The 24,393-nt window shown below is 38.0% G+C and overlaps 1 protein-coding gene and 1 pseudogene across 2 annotated transcripts; one reads left to right on the plus strand and one right to left on the minus strand.

Annotated features, from left to right (window-relative positions):
* Nucleotides 1–6,572: 6,572 nt before the first annotated feature.
* Nucleotides 6,573–16,718, plus strand: LOC149814028 (pentatricopeptide repeat-containing protein At3g03580-like; annotated as a pseudogene).
* Nucleotides 16,719–18,905: 2,187 nt separating this feature from the next.
* LOC149814029 (putative arabinosyltransferase ARAD1) lies at nt 18,906–23,293 on the minus strand. Of its 2 annotated transcripts, XM_089988649.1 has the most exons (4): nt 23,234–23,293; nt 21,471–23,081; nt 19,252–19,799; nt 18,906–19,084 (listed from the first exon to the last, which is right to left on the minus strand). In XM_089988649.1, exons 2-3 carry the CDS (start codon nt 22,392–22,394, stop codon nt 19,284–19,286), a joined length of 1,440 nt encoding a protein of 479 aa, XP_089844775.1. In that variant the 5' UTR covers nt 22,395–23,081; nt 23,234–23,293; the 3' UTR covers nt 18,906–19,084; nt 19,252–19,283. The 2 variants fall into 2 exon arrangements, with proteins under 2 accessions (XP_089844775.1, XP_089844776.1); XM_089988650.1 differs by having other exon boundaries at nt 18,906–19,799; nt 23,234–23,292.
* Between the last annotated feature and the right edge of the window lie 1,100 nt (nt 23,294–24,393).

Here is a 24,393-nt window from a genome sequence, read left to right on the forward strand (position 1 = left end):
CATCAGCCTCCACCACCTTTGTTGTAGCCGATGACCCTGACCGACGATGGAGGGGAGGCGATACCTACAACAATCTGATATGTAGTAGATGTGTCGGTAACTTCCATGGCCGGTGACATCATCAACAAGACGATGTGGCCTATCAATAGCGCCCTGCAAGGGAGAAAAAACAGGAAAAGCCCTGGCCGGCGGATAACAACTCTGATCAACACCCAACTGGAGGTAAAAGTTTTTTTTGGGCATTTTTGGGAAACAACCGGCTTAACATCCAGCATTCCTGAAACTGGCATGTGATTGCCCGTCTGAAACCCGAATGTGGCGTTTGCGCCTCCCTTCTTTAAGAAACTGACATGGTTGAGGACTTGAAGGGGGTGCGTTGTCACTCAAACGACAGTTAGACCGAAAAACCTTAATCGGTAAAGGCATAAACTCAGCATGCAGAGGAAGCGTGGGCCCATAACCCATTATTGAGCCTGCACATAAAAAGAGTTGGAGGTGTATGATGATGCATTAATTACTCATAAATATAATATATTTTTATTGCATAAATGTATCATTTATAGGTTTAGAACCCGCACTTAGATGCATTTAGATGCCATTGAGCTATGGTTCAAATTTCGTTTGAATCGGACTTAAAACGAGAGAGATATCACATTTTTAGTGAAATGGGTTAGACCTCGGGGCGAAATGGGTCAAAGTGGATCCAAATGACCATTTGGGCCTTGGATCTAGGCCAAAACCTCACAATCCAACCCACTCAAACCTCAAATTCGATTTTTGAAAACATTTGCTAAATACCCCCTTACAAAGTGGCGCCTAGCTATATTTTCTTTTTTAATTCTCTTTTTGGAAATACCAAAAAGAGGAGCTCTTTGTATAAAAACAAAGAGACGCTCTAATGAGGGCGTCATTGCCTTGGAATCTATGCCCAAGCAGCCCGACTGCTTCTCCTCCCTCTCCTCTCTCATCCACCCTACATTCACCTTCTTCCTCCTCCTTTAGGGTTTGCTGAAAATCACAAACTCCATTGGAGCCGCCGCCCCTTTTCTTCCATTTCCCTCTTGCATAACTACCATGCTTCTCCCCTTGCTGCAGCTGAAGTCTCATGTTGTTCTTGCAGGTTGAAGCTCAGCGTGGAGTACACCAGTTGTGAAGGGTGTTGTCTGCCCTTCCACAACCAGCCGACTCTTCCTCTCCGGCCCTCTACACCACCATCCAACACGCCACGCTTCGAGGTATCTCCATCCGGCGACTTCCAGCACTCAGCAGCAAAGAGAACAACCCAACACCACCGAGGGCTCTTTTGGGCATGTATTCAAGGCAGATTCTGCTCCCCGTCTACCCCTCCATTCGTCGGACGTCTGGATTTAGGTGCGTCTTCCTCCCTTCTTTTCTTATAGTGTAAAAACCTATTTGTGTGTGGTTCATTTTTCTATTTTTATTTGCCTACATTTTTAATTTTGTTACAACCATATTATAGTTGTGTTGGTGTGTCGAACAACAACTAGATCGAGTCTAGGAATGTGTTTTTGTTTCCATTTATGCGTTTTGATGTTTTTTAACCAATTAGATTCGTTTTTTTCCTTTTGCGCTCATGGCCGGCGAGATTATTTCTAGCTGGCTGTAGTATTCTACTTTAGGCCCTTAGTTTAGTAATTAGTTTTAGTTAATTTCTATTTCTGTAGTGTAGGAAGTGATTTTGATTCCGTAGAAGTGTTGCTTGAGTTTTAATTATTGTTTTGCTTTAGGTAGATTCAAAATGCAAAAATCGGGTAGGATTTCCTAACCGATTTGGGCATTTGGCAAGTAAGCGTATTCGTTGTTCATATTTTTCTTGTCAGCATGTTCTGAATTAGCATTTAGTACTCTACAGTGAACTATAAAGCATAGATAATGTAGGTTGGTAGTTCCTTGTCTTTGATTCATTTTTTTTATTGTAATCGAATTGCCCTCATGCTATCCGATTTGGGCGATTTCAAAGAGGATATATTTAGTTCTTTTCTAGTTTAGCAGTAGGGTGTTATTAGTACATCTTTTAAATCAGCATTAGTTAATTATTAGGCTAGTTTTACTTGCTGGGGTTGCGTGTGTGTTGGATTAAATCTTGAATTAGCTTTGTCTAGTTGTAGTTTTCCTGTTAGGTGTTTTTAGATGCTATTTGAATTAAGTGTCATATTAGGATGCTAATTTATGTTTTAGCATTGTTATAATATTCAGTTAATTGTTGTTAGTAAGGTAGTTTAGATTATATTAATATTCCTTTACTGGTTTTTATTGGGGGAAATTAGTTTAAGGAGGTATTAGAAATAATTCGTCTCATTTCCATATTAGCCGATTTGGGTGTTTTGCAAAGAATGAGAAAGATTGATTACTTGTTGTTTGAATGTTGTTTTAGTATTAGTCTTCAGTAGCTTTTTCCTGTTAAGTAGTGTCTGGAGTAGGTACTATTTTAGATTGATTCAATGCATGTTATATACGAATTAGTTGATTGTTACATTAGCACTAGTTAGGGTTAGGGTTAGGTTAGTATTTGACTTGAATTTGTAGTTAGTGTTATACTTAATTTTCCTTTTTCAAGGTTAATGAATTAGTTACATGTAGTAATGACAGCAAGTTAGTTAATGTCAACAAGTTAACTTAGTGTAATTCATATTTGAAGGTTAGTTTAACTTAGCTTAACCTAGCATTTTACTCTAGCATTAATGTATATTTCTCACAGGTAATGTAGGTAGTTAATTTAGATTTTATTTTCTTAGTGTAATTAGTTGTATTTTCTGTTAGTAGTTAGTATTAGGCTGTATATGACTGCAATTACATAAAATTCTAATAGATAGTGCATAAATTGGGTTTTGACAAATGAATAGTGTATTGAATTCAAATCCAGAATTTTACATTGATTTTCACTCGTTATATTAGGTGAAGATTTTATGAGTTTTTTCGAAACTACTGTACTATTCTATTCATTAGTAGGTTAACTATTTGCAAACCAAATTTCAACTCGTTTCGAGTTGATTTGATTTGTTTTTTAAGCATATTTCAAAAATAGGTTTTTCACGATTTAAAATTTTGGGACAAACAATTTCCAGATTTTCTACGAACTTGAAACGCTTATATCCGGAGCTTCCGAATGAGTTTTTCAGATCCGTAAAGTCTGACAGATTTGTGAATCTGCCAGAAAGAGAACAAAAGAAAAATCTTCAAAAAATTGGATTTTGTCTGCCCCGTCAAACTCCATGTTTGTAGAAACCTATCAAATCCATGTTGCACTATAACAAGGTCAAAGCAGTCATTTAGCTAGTTTATTGATTTTCTATAGTTTTTAGTATTTTCTAGCATGTAGTTAATATACTAACAATAGTTAGACTAGTTAGAGTTTATTTAATTAGTTAATTTAGTTAGAAATTACAGTTTTAGTTATCCTTCTTTTTAATTATAGTTTAATTTAGTAATTAGTTCAGAAGTGGTTGTAGATGTAATTTAGAAGTAATTATTGACTACATATTGACTTTTTACTTTCGTTGTGTTAGGTTGATAAGTCAGAAACACATCAACAGGTGTATTCAGAATGTGAGTGCAAATGCACGTGTGGCAAAAAGACAAAATTACCCCTGACGATCCGGAGAAGACTTAACAATCTATTTCAGTTCATTTCCATTTTTAGTTTGTAGTTCAATTAGAATTGTATTGTTAACCTAGTTGTAAACATTTGCGATATTAATAAATTGAAGTTTTAGATTTAATTTGAATGTATCCCGTTCCCTGAGGATTCAACCCGTACTCACTACGAAAGTGAAAAGTCGGTTTTTATTACTTGATTGGTGATTTTTCAAAACACTTTCAACGATAAAATAAGGTTTTAAAATAACGATTACAAAAATCCCATCAGTGTACCTGAAGAGGCCATTCCAGTCAGGCAATGGCTGACGGTGTTTCACAGAGCAAAAGAAACATGGGAAGTTTTCTCCTCAGCCGTTTGCAGCCTTCCAATGAGCGCAGGCACCTTCAGCAATGCTGAGCAGGATCCTATTCCTCTTTTTGTGAAATCTCAGAAAAAGGATATTTGCCTAATCTTTTTCTTGATACGGGTTTCTCATTGACACCCGATTTTATAGCTTTAATTGGGGAACATTTAAGATAATTGTTCCCTCTAACCACATAGTTTATCAGAAGGGACACCTTTAGAGGAATCCTGGACGTGGGTAACTTCCACTTAAAGTGGGTTACTCCAACATCTTCTACAACCCATCACAGAAGAGAAAATATCTTCAACGGTATTCATTCTTGATGGAGACTTCCCAGGTAGCTTTTTCACCTCCTTTTAGTCCTTAAGGATGTTTGTGAGGCCATTCAGGACTTCTTTTCCATAGGCAAAATCCTCGCTAGCATCAACACCACCCACATGGTTCTCTTCGATAAGGAAGTTGGGGCCCAAAATCCGTCCCATTAGCCCGTGCAATTTTTTTTGTACAAAATCATTACCAAGATAGTGGTAACTGCTGGTATGACCCCATTCTTTCAACACATAATTTCTCAAAATCAAAGACTTTTTAAGGGGTTGAAATATTCATGAGAGCATTCTCATTGACCACGAACTTGTGGCTTCTATGGTGTCCTGTTCAAAACAGACCTTGCTAAAGCCTATAACTATAAGAATTGACACTTTTTTAGAAGACACCCTTTGTCGTTTCTAGTTTGCACAAGGCTGGATACACCACATTATGCGATGTGTATCTAATCCTAAATTTGTTGTGGTTGTTAATGGAGAGCCTGACCATGAATTCCCCAATAATAGAGGCATGGGGATCTATTATCCCCGTTCCTCTTTTTCCTTGTTATGAGTTTGGCTCAATCACCGATTGAACCTAGTAGAGGGAGTAGGCCTTTTTCATCCAGTGAATATTCAGGGCTTTTGTTGGAGTAATTCTTTTTTTTTGCGGATGATGCCCTGTTTATCATTCGGGACAAGACACAACTTTCTAGATATTATTCATGAATTCGAAGCGAAGTTTGGGCTCTCCGTTAAAATTGAAAAATCCGTGCAACTTTCTTCTAACATTTCTCCAAGTTGGCTACATAATATTGATTTTCTTAGCGGGTGACAATGATCTCAGCTCTCCATCAAATATCCCTATTTAAATGTCATCTCAGCTTAGCCCTATGCAAACCTTCATTAAAAAAGTTTTGTAGTGGACTTGAAAACTGGTGCAACAGAGATCTCTCTATGACCGAAATGTTGGTACTCATAAAGTCTATCCTTTCATCTTTGCCCATCTATTAGACGTCCAGATTCCTTCTTTCAAGTTCAGTGATTTTCTAAAAATGATGAACCAATATCTTTTAGTTTCATCTCCAACTGCCACTTTCATTTGATTGCTTGGGACAAGGTATGCAAGTCAAAAGATAAAGATGGTTTGAGGATCAAACTTTTACGAGATCACAACTTAGCCTTCTTGGCTAAGCTGGGACGGGTGGTTTTGGAAGAGGCTTCATCTCCTTGGGCCCCCCTTACTCAATGCAAGTACCTTCCTTCCTTCCTCTTGGTTCCCTCAGGGCTTGTTTGATGGCTTGTCCAGAATTGGATGAAATGAACGAGCAAAAAATGTTTGTTTCGATTGTATAATTAACCGTGCTTCTTGTGTCCAATGTTTGTTTTACGTTGTGTGCGGACAACATGAAGACACATGAATAATGATGTAGATAACTTCGTTTTGGATCGTACCACTCGATCCGCCCAACCATATGAGTGTTTTAACATGTTTATTATAGTTTTTTTCCACAGATATAGATCTCGGATTGGATCTAAAAATTAAAAAATGTTTACAATTTGAGAAAAAATAAAAAATTATATTTTTTATATAAAGGATTTAATCAATGTCATATCACATTTAATTATGAAAGTTATCATAAAAATATGAAACCCTACAAGCAAATTAACTATAAAAAATTAAATTATCAAACCATATTAAACCATAAAACCTCAAAATATAATAAAATAAAACAAAAAACCCTAAACTATAAGAAAAAATTATAAAATTAAATAAAAGGCCCTAATTCAAACCCTTACCAAAAAAAACAAAATCCCTAATCAAATACAAGAAAAGCTCTAATCTAATTTACTATAAAAAACCTTAAATAAAAAAATTTTAATTCAAAGCCCAAATCAATGAAAAAAAATCCTAATCAAATTAACTATAAAAAGCCCTAATTTAATAAATTTGATTCAAAGACCCAATAAATGAGAATCAAAGAAAAAATCCTAATTAAATTAACTACAAAAAAACTAATCTAAGAAATTTGATTCAAAGCCCCAATCAGTGAGAAACAAAGAAAAAATCCTAATCAAATTAATTACCGAAAAAACCTAATTTAAGAAATTTGATTTAAAACCCCAATCAATAAAAATCAAAGAAAACACTCTAATCAAATTAACTAAAAAAAGCGCTAATTTTAAAAATGTGATTCAAAGCTTTAATCATTGAAAATTAAAGAAACCCTGCAATGAAAAAAATCCTAAATAATGAAAATCAAAGAAACAAAAAAGAAGAAGAAGAAAAACCATACTGAGTTTCATATATTAATTGGGCCTTCTTATTTATCACCAAACCCTGACCCATAGGGTTTGGTATAGATCGGGTCTGATCAAACCCGATCCATTGACACCCCTACATAAAATTTCATGACTCATGAGACGTGGTTGGTTAGTTGATGAGGCGCCTGATACTAATAGGGAGGCGTTTCTGTTGTAGCTTCTCATCCTCTGTTCACCACCTTCCCCACAGCGTACTCGCGGCGATCACCAAGGAAATCTCTTCCTCAAAATATCTAAGAGCGACTGATCATATCCATGCACGCATCGTCGTCCTCGGTCTCCACCAGCTTGCCTTCTTCTCCAGAGAGCTCATTGCCAGTTACGCCAAACACGGCCCACACCTCTCCAGCCTGGTTTTATGGCAAATCTCTCCTACCACCAACGTCTTCTTGTGGAATTCCATCACTAGAGCCTATACCCACAATGGGTATTTCTTTGATGCTCTGGAGACCTACTCTCATATGCAGAATTTGGGTCTAATTCCAGATAGATTCACGTTTCCTTCTCTGGTAAGCATGTGCGCCAGACTAATCGATTGGGAAACGGGCAAGAAGTTGCACGAACGGGCGATCGAGTTGGGTTTCAAATTCGATGCTTATGTCTCAAATTCTCTGATCGATATGTATGCTAAATATGGCAGTCTCCGCGATGTGCACCAGTTGTTTGTTAGAATGCCACAACGAGATCTGGTATCATGGAATGCTCATATTGCTGGTTATGGGGCAAACAAACAATGGGAGGAGGCATTGCGTCTCTATTGCGAGTTTAGATTGTTTAGCTTGAAGCCTAATTTATTTACATTGGGGAGTGTTTAGTTGGACATATGGATCGGGTCCAACCCATTGGGTGACTCGGTTTTGACACTAATGTAGTTAGTGGGCTAGTGGGCATGATAGTGGAGGACAATTAATGCCATAAGGGAGGAGGTTACGTGAATGTGGAATGTCCACATTGATTGTACCTCCTCTCCCGCCTCCACTATATAAAGGAGTGGTTGGTTGCAATGAATGATGAGTGAGCATTGCTATTCAGTAACAACCTTAGCCTAGCCTACATTCAGTTTATTGGGTTCAGGGTTCTACTCACCGTCGACTTAAGGCCTGGGCTTATCGTGGGCGTCGATCGACTGAAGAGAATGTCGAGCACCTACACTCCCATAATGGCATCTATAGGTATATTTTTTGTGTTTGTTTCTACAAAAATGCCAATATTGGGATATGGACCCACATCACGCATTTTCGTTGTGCAGGCCTGCTAGTGTTTGTTGCGACTGTCATCGTGGGGTGAGGTAAGTCATAGGTTGAAAACGTATGCCGCTGTGGGGCGACCGTATCATATTGAACCTGTTGCCGTGGGGCGAGGTGGCTCATCTGTATTCAGCAAACAATCGCCTAAACTTCGGCGACTGTCGCCATGGGGTGACAGCGTTTCCCGGCTAACCTGATCCAATTTATGTTGTTTGTTTGTCATCGAAATGGGTTTTCTGAGAAACTAGTGGCCGCCGACGATTTCGCTGGTGGCACTAGATGCTGATAGTCGATAGCAGGTCGCCGGTTGAAGGCAATAACCCATCGTCGTGGTGCGACGTAGCTCGATTATCGGCCGACCATCACCAACATCAAACAGGAGATAAAAAAAATAGTTGGCTTAAGGGTTTTACCTATGGTCGTCGGGCTGCAGGGGGTTTTGTCGATGCTAGGGTCATCGCTGGAGAGGAGGAGTTGTTTTCGCCAAATCGCCGGCATCCGTCCAGCGACATGTGGCAATAAGAGTTTTAAAACACCCCTTTCCCCCCATTCTCTGTGTTTCCCTCTACCGTTGGGCAAGGTGGGAGTAGACGTCGTCAAAGACTGTCAGGGGGCTGCTGTCGGTAGCCTTTCGACTGGCCGTCGGTGCTGGTGACCTCTGGCTGCCGCTCAAACGACGTAGGTAGCCGGTTATTGTTGTCGGGCGACGTGGGTCACCGTGAAACCTAGAAGAGAGAAACCTTTTCAGTTTCTCAGACATTGTAAATAGAAACCCTCGGGTTTCTGTTTTAATAATGGAATTGGATCGGGTCCGACATTCTGACCTGATGATAGGCCCGATCCAAGACCATTTTGGGTGGATCAGATCTGCTAGTTCAATTGGATCGGACATGGACCCATAATGATTTTGGGTCTGACCCGGGTAGACCGAATCAAGTTCGGTTCGGGCTTGGTCCGGGTCAGACCCGGGTTCGATCCAGGTCCAGTTTGGACCAGGTTTGACCCAGGTTTCGTTCAGACCGGGTCAGACTCGGGTCCAGTTTGAATCGGGTCAAACCTGTGCTTCAACAAGGTCTGGATCTTGTTTGGACCAGATTGGATCCATAACAGGATCCAGTCACTATTTGGACATAATCAGATCTGTAACTGATACGGCCATTTTTTAGACCAGTTCAGAGCCATTTTTGACTGGTTCCTTTCAGTTTTTCACCGGTTCTGAGATATAGAGACCCTATTTTCATGAATCTATGAAGATACAGGAATTTTGGCAGTCGGTTATAGGGTTTTATGAACTTTTGTTTATACTTGGTATCGATTCATAAGGTTCAAAACCGGTTCAGACCCTTGGATGACCGGTTCACGGCTGTTTCAGACTGGTTAGGGGTATTTTTAGATCGGTTTCAACTTGAGGACCCGGGTGTTACCCATATGAGCATGATTTTGTTATTTTTCATGCTTTATAAAGTGTTTATTATTAAGAAAGTATGACTTATGCATACTAATTTATGTGTTATATATTGGTTAAGTTATGCATGAAATTTTTAAGCATGAATTATGACTAAATTCATGATAATTAGTTTATGCATATTAGTTGAAGCATGAACTTGTATTTTGTCATGCATTTACATGTGTGCATGGGCATGCTCCATAATACGAATATATTTTTTGTAAAAGATCTTAATTGACCAATTCATGTAATCACCAAAGAGATTTGAGTTGTGTTGATTGCGATTTCTTTGGACCGTATTAAGATTCATAATTATGATTGTGTGTGAGTTTATGAAACAACGATTCTACCCAAATATAGGTTGTTGTATTCCAAATTCACACAGGTTGTTATAGTATATGTGTATTCCAGCCCATGAAGCATGTTCGTACCTAAAGGTACAATGCTGATTTGCCTCTGGTTACATGATCTGTTAGTTTCACCAACTAAAGTTAATTCCTTATGAATTGCAGAGATAGAGTAACTATGAGTATTGTCGTTTTCACCAAAGTAGAACGATAATGACTCAATTGTGCTTGTCTCAGAAAAGGTAAAAATAAAGAGTCTCACTTTTAGCTTTTCATCACAAGTCTCATTTGAGTAATAATAATAATATCTTTTTGTTTTCATTCCTTGTTGTATCAGGTTCCTTTCTTATCGGCGGTTCTAGTAATATCTCATTTTTAAACGAAACAAATTTTTCTGATTAAAAAAATTTTATGTTATTCACTTTGGGCTATATGGATCTAGATCTATCCCTTAAAATTAACAAACCTCCCGCTCTTACAGAGCAGAGCACAACCGATTAGAAGGTTGCCTATAAGAAGTGAGAGCGCTCAAACAGACTTAGCTTATTGCTTTTGCAATTTCGAGTGACTAAGAATATTCAAGACACTATTCCTCACTGCAGAACAGTAAATGAATTTTTGAGAGCCATTGAAGCCCAATTCATCACTTCTAATAAGGCAAGGGCTAGTACGTTCATGTCCAAATTAGTGTCTATAAATATTCTGATGACAGTCACATCCGACAACATATTTTGGAAATGAAAAATATTACGACTCAACTGAATGACATGAAGTCTGTCATTTCTGACTCCTTGGTCCATCTGATCTTAACCTTGTTACCTATTGAGTATGAACCCTTCAAAATCTCCTATAATACACATAATGATGAATGGTCTTTTAATAACCTCTTGGCCAAGTGTGTTGAAGTAGAAGAGAGATTGAAGGGTGAGAGGGTGCCAAGTGCACATATGGCCTCTCATAAGAATAAACTGAGGTCAGGGCTAAAGAAGAGCTCCTTTAAGAGGAAGAATCAGAAGAAAGCCTCTAAGGAGAGTTCCAACTCTTGGGCGAAAGACAAATCCCAGTGAGGAGGCTTTTCTATGAAGTGTTTCTTCTGCAAAAAGAAGGAGCATAAGAAGATGGACAGTTTGAAGTATAAGAAGTGACTCAAAAATAAAAGTAATGAGTCATTTGTTTCTTATGAGTGCAATTTAATTCATATTCCATTGCGTATTTGGTGGATTGATTTTGGTGCCATGGTACACATTGCTAACTCTTTGCAGGCATTTTTGAATAAGAGTGAACCAACAGAGCATGAAAGAAGCATCTTTTTAGAAAATAGGATGCGTTCGCATGCCAATAACATTGGAACCTGCAAAATTATGTTAGAGTCGGGATTCATATTGGATTTGGTCAATACATTTTATGTTTTATCTTATAGTCGAAACCTGATTTCAATTTCAAAACTTGATAAGTTTGGCTTTATATTTAAATTTAAAAATTCTAAGCTTATTATTATGAAAAATTCAATGAATATAGGTTCTACATACATGTGTGATGGTTTGCATCGATTAAGAACCAAATTCCAAATTTGAGAATCTCACTCCATTGAGAACACAATGATTGACAACAAACATGACCTAAAGGATGATCAATCCTATCTGCTTTGACATCGAAGGTTATGACATATCTTGAAAGAAAAAGTTCAAAGACTCGTGAAAGAGAGAATCCTTGGATCCCTTGATTTCATGAATATAGAGCCATATGTTGACTGTATAAAGGCTAAACAGTCTAATACATATAAGAAAGATGTCAAATACAACAATGGAAAGTTGAAGATAGTGCATACGGATGTGTGCAACCCTTTTTCACCATGTTATACAAGTGAAAAATATTTTATCACTTTTATAGACGATTACTCATGGTATATATATATATACTTATTATTTGGAAGATCAGAAGTTTTTCAGGTTTTTAAGGACTTCAAAAAAGAAGTAAAGAAACAAATCGATAAAGTTATTAAGGTTGTCAGGTCTGATAGAGGTGGCAAATATTTTGGTCACTTTATTGAGATTGGACAAAAGGAAGGGCCATTAACACGATTTCTAAAAGAGGAAGGCATTGTACCTCAGTGTATCATACCTGATAGTGCTTACCAGAATAATATAGTTGAAAGAAGAAACCATATGCTTAAAGAAATGGTTCAAGCGATGTTGAATCACTCAAACCTTCTTTTGACCTTGTGGGGTGAAGCTCTTAGAACAACAGTGCATATTTTATAGAAGATTCCTACGAAGGTTGTTCAAAAGACTCTTTACAAGTTATGGACAGGTCGAAAACCTTCTTTGTCATATATGCGCATATGGGGATATTTGACAAAAGCTAAATTGTATAACCCACATATAAAAGCCTTTGATTCTAGGATGACTAGTAAAATTTTCATTGGTTATCTATAAAGGTCAAAGGGCTTTGAATTTTATTGTCCATCTCATACACTACAGATAGTGGAAACATATAAAATAAGATTTCTGAAAATGGTTTTCTTGGGATAAATGTATCTCAAAATATTGATTTTGAGAAATTACAAGATTCAGGTTTCATACCTACGAAGCATAAAGGTTCAGTTTTTTCTATCATTGTCCCTTTGTATAATGTAAGAGAAAGTCTGGACAATGAACATCAATCTCAACTAGATCCGGTTGTTAATGAGGATATACAACAACAACTACAAGATACAAAGGCTCATTTCGAACCACCTGTAGCACCTATATGGAGGTCCACGAGAATCAAGAAATCTGTTATATATCTAGATTATGTGGTATATTTGCAAGAGTCTAATGATCTTATAGACATTGATGATGATTCCTTCACATTTGTAGATGTCATTGAAAGTGAAGGATCAACATATTGAATCAATGCCATAAAAGAAGAGCTTTACTCTATGGCAAAGAACCAAGTGTGGGATCTTGTACCTCGTCCTGATGGAGTCAGACCTGTTGGATGTAAATGGGTCTATAAAATCAAAACAGATTCTAAAGGTCATATGAAGAGGTACAAGGTTAGGCTTGTTGCAAAAGGTTTCACACAGATAGAGGAAATTGATTATAATGAGACTTTTTCTCTTGTCCCAGCTAGAAAAATGTTGAGGATAATCATGGCCCTCGTAGCTTATTTTGATTTAGAGCTACATTAGATGGATGTGAAAACTACTATCCTGAATGAGGATCTAGACGAAGATGTATACATGCAATAACCTCCTGGTTTCAGTATAGATGACTCAAATAATTTAGTTTGCAAATTGAAGAAGTCAATTTATGAACTTAAACAAGCCTCTCCACCAGTGGTATAAAAAGTTCAATCAGGTAATTATGAACTTTGGATTCACTGAAAACATTGTTGATTAATGCATTTACATAAAGACTAGTGGGAGTAAGTTCATAATTTTGATTTTATATGTTGACGATATTCTTCTTACAACTAATGATTTGAGTCTATTATATAAAATAAAAGATTTTCTTTCCTTTCATTTTGATATGAAGGACATGGGTGAGGCCACATATGTCCTTCGAATCGAGATCCATCGTGAAAGAACTAAGGGTGTCCTTGGCCTCTCTCAAAAAATCTATATCCTTAAGGTTCTTAAAAGATATGGGATGAAGAATTATTCTCCTGGTTCAGCACCCATAGTGAAATGGGATAAATTAAGCTTAAAGGATTGTCCTCGGGATGATATTGTGAAGGCTGAGATGGTAGTTGTCCCATATGCATCGACAGTTGGGAGTTTGCAGACCTACACTCGACCTGACATAGTGTTTGTTGTAGAAATGTTTGGTAGATATCAATTAAATTCAGGCGTTGCGTATTGAAAGACAGTGAAGAAGGTCATGCACTATTTACAAGGAACAGAAGATTATATGTTAACATACAGGAAAGCTGACCACCTAGAGGTCGTTAGATACTCTGATACAAACTTTAGAAGGTGTATTGACAGTAGAAAATTCACTACTGGATACATTTTTCTACTAACGGGTGATGTTGTCTCATGGAGAAGTGGAAAGCAGTCTACCAGTGTTGCTTATACCATGAAGGCAGAATTTATTGCTTTATACGAGACTTCATCACAGACTATTTAGATAAGAAACTTCATTATAGGTTTTGGTATTGTGGACTCTATTAAGAGATCACTAAAGATCTTTCGTGATAATGAAACAGTCGTGTCCTTTTCAAATAACAACAAGAGCTCAACCTCGTGTCGACACATGGAGTTAAAATACTTTATTGTTAAAGAAATGATTGAGAATCATCTGGTATGTATTGATACAATTGGGATGAAGGAAATGACTGTGGATCCCCTTACTAAAGGGCTAGCACCGGGATTACATTCCCAACATGTAAAGGGGATGAGTCTTTTTTATTCGTTCTGATGTATGACAATACCATTATATGTGATCATATTTGTGAAAAATTATTGATTCTCTATGACTTTGTATATTGCTGATTTTGCATAAAGGATCTCTCATATGGGTTAGAGAGAATAACAGAATAACAATATTAAAGGACCAATAGAATAGGTAAGAGACCAACCTATTCATAAAGGTAATTTCAACATGCTAAGACACTGAAGGTGAATTGTAGTGTAGTTCATGAAAATATGATATTTCATAAATGAGTGTTCATCTCCATGACTCATATGATTCATTCTTGTGATCAAGGGTAGCATGTGAACCCACATGAAGAATTAAATTGAGATAATGGTATAAACCTCGATTTAGTGCACTTTTAGTGTCAATGGGTCAAGTGGGAGAATGTTGGACATATGGATCAGGTTCAATCCATTGTGTGACCCGGTTTTGACATTAATGCAGTTAGTGAGCTAGTGGGCATGATAATAGAGGGCAGTTAATGCCATAAGGAAGGAGGTTACGTGAGTGTGGAATGTCCACATTCACTGTATCTCCTCTCCCTCCTCCACTATATAAAGGGGTGGCTGGTTGCAATGGATGATGAGTGAACATTGTCATTCAGTAACAGCCTTAGCCTAGCCTATATTCGGTTTATTGGGTTCAGGGTTCTGCTCACTGTCGACTTAATGCCTGGGCTCATGATGGGCGTCGACCTGCTAAGGAGAACGCCGAACATCCGTACTTGCACAATGGCATCTACAGGTACGCTTTTTGTGTTTGTTTCTGCAGATACGCCAACATGTTTTGCTTGCTTGTGGTGGTGTGTGTGATTTGGTGGAGGGGCAGGTGACTCACGACATTGCTCATGAGATTGGAATCGGGAGTAGTGTTTCAGTGGGGAACGCTCTTCTCTCTCTCTAGTCAAAATGCGACAGTTTGGACGATGTTTGCCGTGTTTTCTACGGGATGCCTTGAGAGATACACTTACTTGGAATACGATGACTAGTGTATATACCCAATTCGGATTGTACCATGAAGCTATAGGACTCTTTCGTAGAATGATGTTGGGATTCAAACCAGATTTATTGACTGTGACGGCCGCTCTTCATACGTGCGGTCATCTCGAAGATTTGGAGCAAGGGAGAGCTGTGCATGGGTATTTGGTCAAGAATGGGTATGAGTTTGATGCTACGTTAACATTCTTATTACAATGTATGGGAGATGTGGGTGTTTGAAGACATGTGAGGAAGTATTTGAGCAAATGAGTCAGTGGGATTTGGTGACATGGAATGCTCTGATCGGTGCATATATTCATGGTGGATGTTACCATGAAGGGCTGCAGGTTTTCAAGAGGATGAAGAGTTATGCCGGATTCTGTCACATTTGTGACAATCCTGCCAGTGTGTAGCCACACAGTAGACTTGTTTATGGGAAAGAGTATTCATAATGATATCATAAAGGCCGGATTTGAAAATGATTTGCTCATTGGCAATTTGATCATTGATTCATATGCAAAATGTGGCAGCGTACAAGACGCAATGAGAATGTTTGAAACCATCAAAATAAAAGATGTGATGACTTGGAGTGCCATAATCGCAGGCAGCATTCAAAGTGGGCCTTGCAGCTTGGGCTTGAAGATGTTCAGGAAAATGAACACAAGGGGTGCTACTGGATAGAGCGACAATATTAGGTGTCTTTCCTGCATGTTCTTTCTTGGGCTCGAAACGACATGGGAAAGAAGTTCACGGGTTCATTTTCAAAATTGGTCTTGAAGGATGTATTCAAAGTGTGGTGATTTGAAGAATTCGTGCCAATTTTTGTTTGGATGAAAGAGAAAGATGTTGTGACATGGACATCAATGACTTATGCATATGGGATGCATGATTTTGGGATGAAGGCTCTAGAGGTTTTCACGGAGATGGAGGAGATAGGTGTGGAACCCGACGGTGTTGCATTTGTTGCTGTTATGTATGCGTGCAGCCATGCTGGCCTGGTAGATGATGGAGCATTATGCATGTGTGGTTGATCTTCTGTCCCGATCAGGGAAACTAGCAGAGGCAGAAAAATTCATATGTTCCATGCCCATGGAACCTGATGTTAGTATTTGGGGTGCTTTTGCTGAGTGCTTGTCGAACAACCGGTGAAAATCAAATTGCTGAACGTATCTCAAAAAAGATTGTTAACTCCAATGATTTGTATGATGCTGGGTACCATGTTTTGGTGTCAAACTTTTACGCGTCTAGGAGAAAGTGGGATGTCGACGTTTCAAAAGTTAGGAAAGCAATGAGAGCAAGAGGATGGAGAAAGAATCCGGGATATAGCTGGATAAGTGGATAAAAAAATAAGATTTATGTTTTTGGAATTGGTGATCGATTTGGTGAACAATCAAGGGAGATTTATCTCTTGTTAGAAAGACTGGGAGAAAGGATGGTTATATTGCAGACAAAAGCTTCGTTCTGCATGATGTGGAGGAAGATGAAAAGGGAGATGTGCTATGTGGGCACAGTGAAAGATTGGCAATAGCATGTGGTTTACTGAACACCGAGCCAGGCACTCCATTGTTGATAATGAAGAACCTCCGTGTGTGTGGAGATTGCCACACAATACATTTCAAAGATTGTCCAAAGGGAGTTGACTGTTAGAGACGCAAATCGGTTTCACTGTTTCAAGGAGGGGACCTGCAGTTGTGGTGATAGTCTCGGGTAATAATAAAAAGTACAGGAGAAATGAGAAGATGAAAGAAAAAGGACCATTAAATGCTATTGTGACTATAAATGACGACTGTCGTGGTGTATACAAATGAGGGTCGTGTTAGTATGTGAGGATGGGGAAGAAGGGTTGAAAGTAGCGAAGTAAAAAACAAAAGGGGTGGATAAAAGTTATACAAAACAAAATGATTAATTAAAAGTTGGATCAGGTGAAAGCGGAAGGCAAAATTTAAGCATGGTGAAATAAGAAGATGAACCATTAAATGCGATGGTGAAATAAGAAGATGAACCATTAAATTGCTTGCCTTTGGTCCTTGCTGCAAACCGACTTCTCCACTTAGGAGTTTCAACATCCATCTTCGTATGACCAGATAGATAGAGCTCCATCTAGTTGTGCTCAGCGACCAAATGCAACGTTGACATGGTTGATTTATATGAACATTGCATACCGGGATGCTGTCGAGGATAGACCTGAGAATTTGATCGTGTCAACAATCAGAAATTTCAGTTTAGCAGTCTACTTACTGTTTTTATAATGCCTAATGAAGGTTTCGCATGTATGCTTCCTATTTTAGAGTTTTCATTTCTTGCTCACCCGGTTTGAGGTTAAGATATAGGGTAATTTCCTGGTTCAGACACACCTTTTACCTGAAATCTCACGTCGAGTACTATATTTTCTAAAAATTCCTGATATAGTCCTCATTTTTTTTTATATTGGTCAAGTATACCTTACTCACACCCAATGAAGGAAAACGTTTTGAAGTGTTCTCAAATTCCTATCTTACCCTTAGTCATGATTGTACTTCTTACGCTTATGAACTTACCTCCACCCACCTTTAAATATTAAGAATTTGCAAGTAACCGAAATGGATCACAGTTTTGACCCGGATCAGAAATAAATCTTACCTATACTTTGAGTTTTCCGTATTTTGGGGTCGGATCTAGGATAAATATATTTAATTAAAGCATTGAAAAATATTTGGCTCAAGTTAAATGGTTGAAGATAAAGTAGAAGGGTATTTTTTCGTATTTTAAATTACTTAACTCAGGTTAGATAGGTGAGGGTGGCATAGATTAAAGTAATTCCTTATTTGACCAATGTCAAGAAAATCTAGGATTATATGGGGAATTTCAGAAAAGGTAGTTCTAAAATGAAATAGCTAAAAGGTAGATCCGTATCTACCCTAAGATATATGATATGAGCATCCAAAACTGCCAAACGGACTCAAGGTCCATAAATACAACTGTGGGTGTGAACTGTGAATAAGCTTGCTATAATGGTTTCTATATTGAACCATATAGTCACTCATGGGGATGTGCACAGGTTGAAGGCATTAATTTCCAAACACGAGACAAGCGAGGAACAATCATCACGATGCACCCACCAAAGAGGACCATAATCAAACCGTGTTACCATCCGCATGGGATCAGCTTTCTTGAACCAATTAACAAAACATCTGCTAATTTCCATGTTGGGCACCTTCCATGGACTGGGCAGTACTGGTGTGCTTAACTTTAGTGGTTGAGATTTGAGACCAACAAAATTCCTTCCATGTTGCAACTTGCGAGGCATGCAGTAAAACAGGTTGGACACTAGCTCTATCATGAGTTCCATTAGTTGGTCTCTGAAAAGAGCTTTCTTCTATCAAGCCAGTGCAACAAAATTTCACACAATGTTTCCCCATAATCATGAAATATGTAAAACAGCAATGAAGAAGTGATGAAGTGAAACCTCCCTAAACAAAACAAAAAAAAAAAAAATCGTTGGAACAAAACAAGATCCCAACATGGGTTGCAGAAAATCTAGACGGGTCATTTTATAGACAATTGTACCTTGAGGTCCCCTCTATTCTTATCATACATAAGATAAAGAATTGCCCTATTGTAATTCGGAGTCTCGACACACAAACCCCATTACTCGCTCTTCCAACTTTATACAACTAGTTTTCCTTGGCAACATTGGATTTTTGTCGCATCAAACAAAATTAAGTTAGGCTAGCCTGAGACACGTTTAAGTCTTTAAAAACTGGACTAGAGATGAAGATTAAAAAAAATTCTCATCCTTGGGCTTTATCAAGTTTAGTGATAAATTACATTCACTGGTATTTTGTTCTGTTATTAATATGCCCACTTTAAAATCATAGAAAATTGCTCTCAAAATCAATAGGAAGCTGTCTTCATGTCATTGAGACGGTAGTTTTTTTTATTAAATGGAAAATAGTAACAAAGGCCTTCATGCTGAGGACACAGTCTAGTGTCCTTGAAGTTTTTGTTCTCAAGATACTCTTCTAGATAAAACATCCAGTATATGAAGCTTCATGGACGCCTAGGGACATTCTCTCCCCCCTTGCCCCTCACTTTTTCCTGTTACAGCAAAACAAAGAAATAAAAGTGTCTTATTGTGTTCTTTTACCTACAAACAAGTTGCCACTTCATGCTATTCTTATTGATGCAGCACTTCAATGTATACATCGACCGGAGTTACTATTCCTGGAAGAGAGCAAAACCAGATGATGAAACATAAATATCACCTCTATCCGGAGTGCTCATGTATAACCAACTTTCAGGTAACTTGAACCATAGATCTTTTAAACCGTTTGCTCCTGTTGAGCTTCATTCGAATTGACGGAACTTTACGTGATATTGCTTTCCAAATCATCTGAACAGCATCATCCTTTTGGGACGGATATTGAAATTCAAAGTGGTGCTCGATTTCCTTCAACCTTTGCCACATTTTAGTCCATTCTTCTTTCGTGATGCCTCTAATTAGTTTAATGAGAAAGCCATCTTTAAGAGCATCGGAGGTACGCACAAATATGCTGAATTCTGAGTAGTCAAGGTTGTCTTCATAAGGGAGCTCGATGTCATCACTGATTATGACTGGAACACAGTGGCTAGCAATAGCATCAAACAAGCGATTGGAGGAAGGGGTGTCACCAGCAATATTCAAGCAAAATTTTGAAGAGTGCATCCCCTGACTAGCTTGATTAATCCCGCCTCCATGTATGCTGCCAAAAGCAAAGTGCACATCCTTCTCATCTCTGAGAATATAATAAAGTTCTTGTCGGATATATCCACCCTGAGAGGATAAACACAAAACAACTTTTCATTTTCTAATGCAAAAAAATAATCAAAATAACCAAGAAGCACTAAAAGAAAGCTAAAAGGAAAACTCTACACTAGCAACAATTCATATTGATAAAATAACCAAGCTATTATTTAAGTAACTGGAAATTCTGATGTACAATGATACATTCTATTCAGACTCAATTGTCAATAGTTTGATCATGCTTTTCCTGTAAACTTGCTGAAAAAGTAGAAGCAACACAATAAAAACAAGCATGCTACTCAAGCCTGCCCAAAACCTTCATACATAACCAGGAAAAAAAATTGTCATCCCTGTCATGTATTATTGAAGGGACAGTAGTTTTGTAGTAGTTGAACGGATCAACCAGAAATCCTATCATTGGGTTTATGTGGCTTATAACCATTCCACCAACTTGTAGAGCATCCTTGGAAGTAAAGGTGGAGATACCTCTGGCACCTGGAGTTTGACAACAGAGGATTGTCAAACCTGAAGCATCCCCCATGCCTCTATCAGCAATGAGAAATTTTCAGATATGAAAGAACAAAACTAGTAAAGAAAGCTAAATAGAAGTTTCATTTGATTAGTGAGATGAATAAATATGCAAGGTTGTGGGGATGAATTATTTCCTTCACAGGCACATAAAAGAATACCAGCTAGCAAATTTTGTTTCAATTATGTTCGTGAACAGGGCACTCTAATTAGAACAAACAAATTCTTGAAAATCCTCATCAATAAGAATGGATTGGACAGATCTTCCCTTATCAAGAACCACATGAATCTGTTTTGATGCAATAATAAGAGGAACAACACAAGGCCCTTTTTTTCTTTTCTTTCATTTTCTCTTTTAAATCTTTTGGATGAAAAAACTGAAATAGAGAAAAGGGCTTTATCTCTTGTTGCATCAAAATAGATTCATGTTGTTCTTGATAAGGGATTTTTCTGACCAATCCATGCTTATTGATGAGGACTTTCTAGAAAATTTTTATTCTAATTAGAAAGGGAGAAGAAAGGGTGCACGTCTATCATCAGATCAGAAGTCTGTTAGAAGATATATCAGAATTTTGTATAGTGGAATGCAACAATCAAATGATTCAAATTCAGTTGCATCTACTGAAATGTCAACATGAAGATCATTTTGACAAACCAAACATGGATCATTCACAGAAGAGGAGCCAGGGGAATTTAAAGGTGCCAACTTAAGAAAACAGAGACTAGAAATACATAGGATGTAAATATTGTTTGTCCCCAACAAGCAGATGAAACACACTATCTTCTGAGATATGTATGAATTCAGCAACTGTTTAATTGTTTGTGAGTTCAAATCTCACATTTTGAATAAAGCAGGATAGCTCTAAGCAGTCATTATAACTTCAAGAAATAGTGCACCAGCTCTTGGGAATCAGAGGCTAATAATGCAGTCCCGATTTTAAAAAAGCATAACAAAATGAAACTGCACATAACAACTTTTACTGAATATCAAGAGCATCTCAGCTCATTTTGAGATAATCAAATGTTAATGTGCAGTTAAAAATTTGAACAATCATATTGCCAATTTCCTTGAATGTACCAAGATCTGCTGAAGAGAGATACATTTAAGTTGTTAAATATAAATTACATCACACATTCAGGAATAAAGGGAAAGACAAAACGGTTGTTACTCACATCTTTGCGATAAATTGCTCCTTGAAAATATAGCAAAGTTGGCCGGCTATCAAAGGTCGATGAATCATTATTATAGTTTCTAATGACATGCTTGTAAGGAGCGATGACGTCCTTGTCTACATTTGCTACGTTCGGAGGATACCTTCCAAAATCTGAAAGTATGAACATACATGGCCATAACTGCATCCTTGCATCTAACATGCTATTTGGGTGATGTGCAAGTATTACATGATCTCGTCCACCTGATCTCTTCCACTCGTCTTGCACCCTTAAAAACAAAACCAATTTATCCTGTAACACCTTGTTCAAACTCACTTTTTCTGTCGAGTTCACCTTTGAATTCCGATTATAACTCAATGAAGAGAAAAATGGAACAAAGACAACATCAGCCTGACTAGAATTATTAACTCTTACAGCAGTACAAGGACCTCTTCTATTGGGAAGTGTAGAAGACAAAAGATCTAAAGTAAGCCAATACTCTATACTATGTTGAAGATTTAATCCTCCAGGATAATCTGGAATGCCATTAACTATGTCAGGCCAAACTCTACCCTCCCTTTCGTTCCAGCCCAGCAAACCAAAATGAAACTCAGAAGGTAGGTCATACATAAAAACTTTGAGAATTGAATTTTCAGGATCACAAACATCAGGTTCTTGAGCATTTTTCTCCTGGATAGATGGTGATAGAGGCAACGATCGAGGTCGCTCCTTGTTTTGGATTCTGGGTTGAGATTTAAAGCTGTCAACCATAGAGAGGAGCTTTGAATCAGGCAAAAAACCATGTTCGATGAAATGCGGGCGACCTGCTGATTGGAGAAAAAAGAACCAGGAAAAGAAGAAGACAAACACGGATATTGTGAAGAGGCAGAACAAATATCTCCTTCTTTCAGACACAGAGGAATGTGGAATCCTACTATCACCCATTGTAATATCATACTCATAAAAAGAAACACTTTCTATTAATACAAAACGAAGAATAAGTGTGCCCAATTGGTGTTAATGCAATAAAGGGGATCTCCGCAGGAAAAAAAAGGAGAGCAGTGCAAACTGTCCAAGACGGTGAGAATCAATTTTATCTTCAATACACCAAATCGTACCCACAGAAATCACGTGGGCACATCAAAACCATGCAGAACCAACAATTTCGCCTCCAAGGCCACCCGGCTATTCTCCACTACCAATCTTGTCCAACTCCAAATCAAGAAAAAGAGAAAATCCGATTATATTCTTTTCCAATCATCCTTCATTGGGAAAAATCTAATGGGCACACGCTAGATGATCCAAAGGAAGCAATGTCAAGCAGGAAGGAATAATATTGCCAAAGCATAAACACTTACAATGTAGCTTCGTCAAGATGGTAGCGTCTTTTCAAGAAGGAGGGAGGGGCGGCGGGAAGAGAAGACCATATTTTTCTTCTTTAAACCATCATCTTACCCTCACAAGAATGAAATGGGCACTCGAGAAACAACACAGAGACATTATTTTCTCCTGCAAAAATAAATGGGTGGGAAGCTAAAGCCACGAAAACACGGTGACCGAACCAACAGAAGTTTCCCCACTCTGTCGGCGAGATCCAAATCTGAACTTGGCAACGAGAATGAGAAATTTACGCTGCAACAAAGAAAGCCCAACGCAAGAACAATAATAAGTTAGATCATGGGGAGAAGGAGAAAAAGATCCAGACATTTAATCTCATTGAATAGAAAAAGAGTCAGAAGGGAGATAAGAAAATCAATAGAACGCGTAAGGAGGGAAAACTGCACCGCAAACAGAAGAGTTGTTATTTCCGTGGGACTCTGAGATCAGAACGCCCGGAATGAACGGGCCAATCCGTGGAAGTGGGTTCTTATTTATTCGAACAAATTAACAAAAGCAGCCTTACTTTTAGTGTAATTGCAAATACTCATATTTTGAAATATTACAATTGCCCGCTTGATTTAACATGGTTTTGCTCAAATCACGGCCTGAATAACGGTAGGTGAAAAAAGAGTATTAAACAAAGTAAAAATGAATGCGACATGACTGAGAAATTAAGGAAATGTTCGGTTGCATCCTCTAGAATCACTCTCTCAGGGCCCTGAGCTGAGAGAGTGATTCTAAAAGAAAACATGAGATTTCAGGCAGAAGTGATTTTCTAATCATTCTGATTCGAAACCCAATTGGCTTTCCTATTATTATTTTCTTTGGATTATGGTTTTCCTCAACTTTTTTTTTTTTATGACGAAGGAAAACCTTATTGAGATTAGGGATACTTAATGGGCCTACCTCCTTGTGAAGCAAAACGATGGGTTGAGGACAAGATCACCCAGCCTTACGTACCCCAATCATGATAAAGCAATGGTAGCCCCCTATATGTCAATAGGATTCGATCCTGAGCGACGGTGCTGACCACATAGGTAACCACATCTGTTTTCTTGATACCAAGAGTGTACATTTTTATTATACGTAAGGCTTAAAGTTTGAATTGATCATATTATTTTTACATATTTAAACGAAGAAACCACCCCCACCCCTATGATGAGAGACCTAGCCGCGCTGGCTCTGCCAATAATTGTGTTGGCAGTTCAGGCATTTGAGTTGATCATATGACTTTATTAAAAAGGTTACTATTTTCTTCATTCCTGAATTTTCTTTGAACACTTCACAAATAGCAGCCTAACTTTTGGTGTATTTACAAACACACAGCCATTTCTAGAGAACCGCCTAAGATTTGCATTTATGTCCATTCAACCTTGGTTGAACAAGGCTAATGAGATTAAAGGATGATTTTTACCCAAAAGGGCTCTGTTCATTTTGGTAGTGGCAACTTGTGAATGTCATCTAGTTGTCCCGACGTCATATGTTTGAAACGTGCAGGTAGGGGTGGGCAAGCCGTGCGGCCCACCCTGGGCTGGGTTGGGGGCCATGATTTTAGGCTCAGGTC

Source organism: Nuphar pumila, chromosome 15 (assembly GCF_984573655.1).
Source record: "Nuphar pumila chromosome 15, dmNupPumi1.hap1.1, whole genome shotgun sequence".
Lineage (NCBI taxonomy): Eukaryota > Viridiplantae > Streptophyta > Magnoliopsida > Nymphaeales > Nymphaeaceae > Nuphar > Nuphar pumila.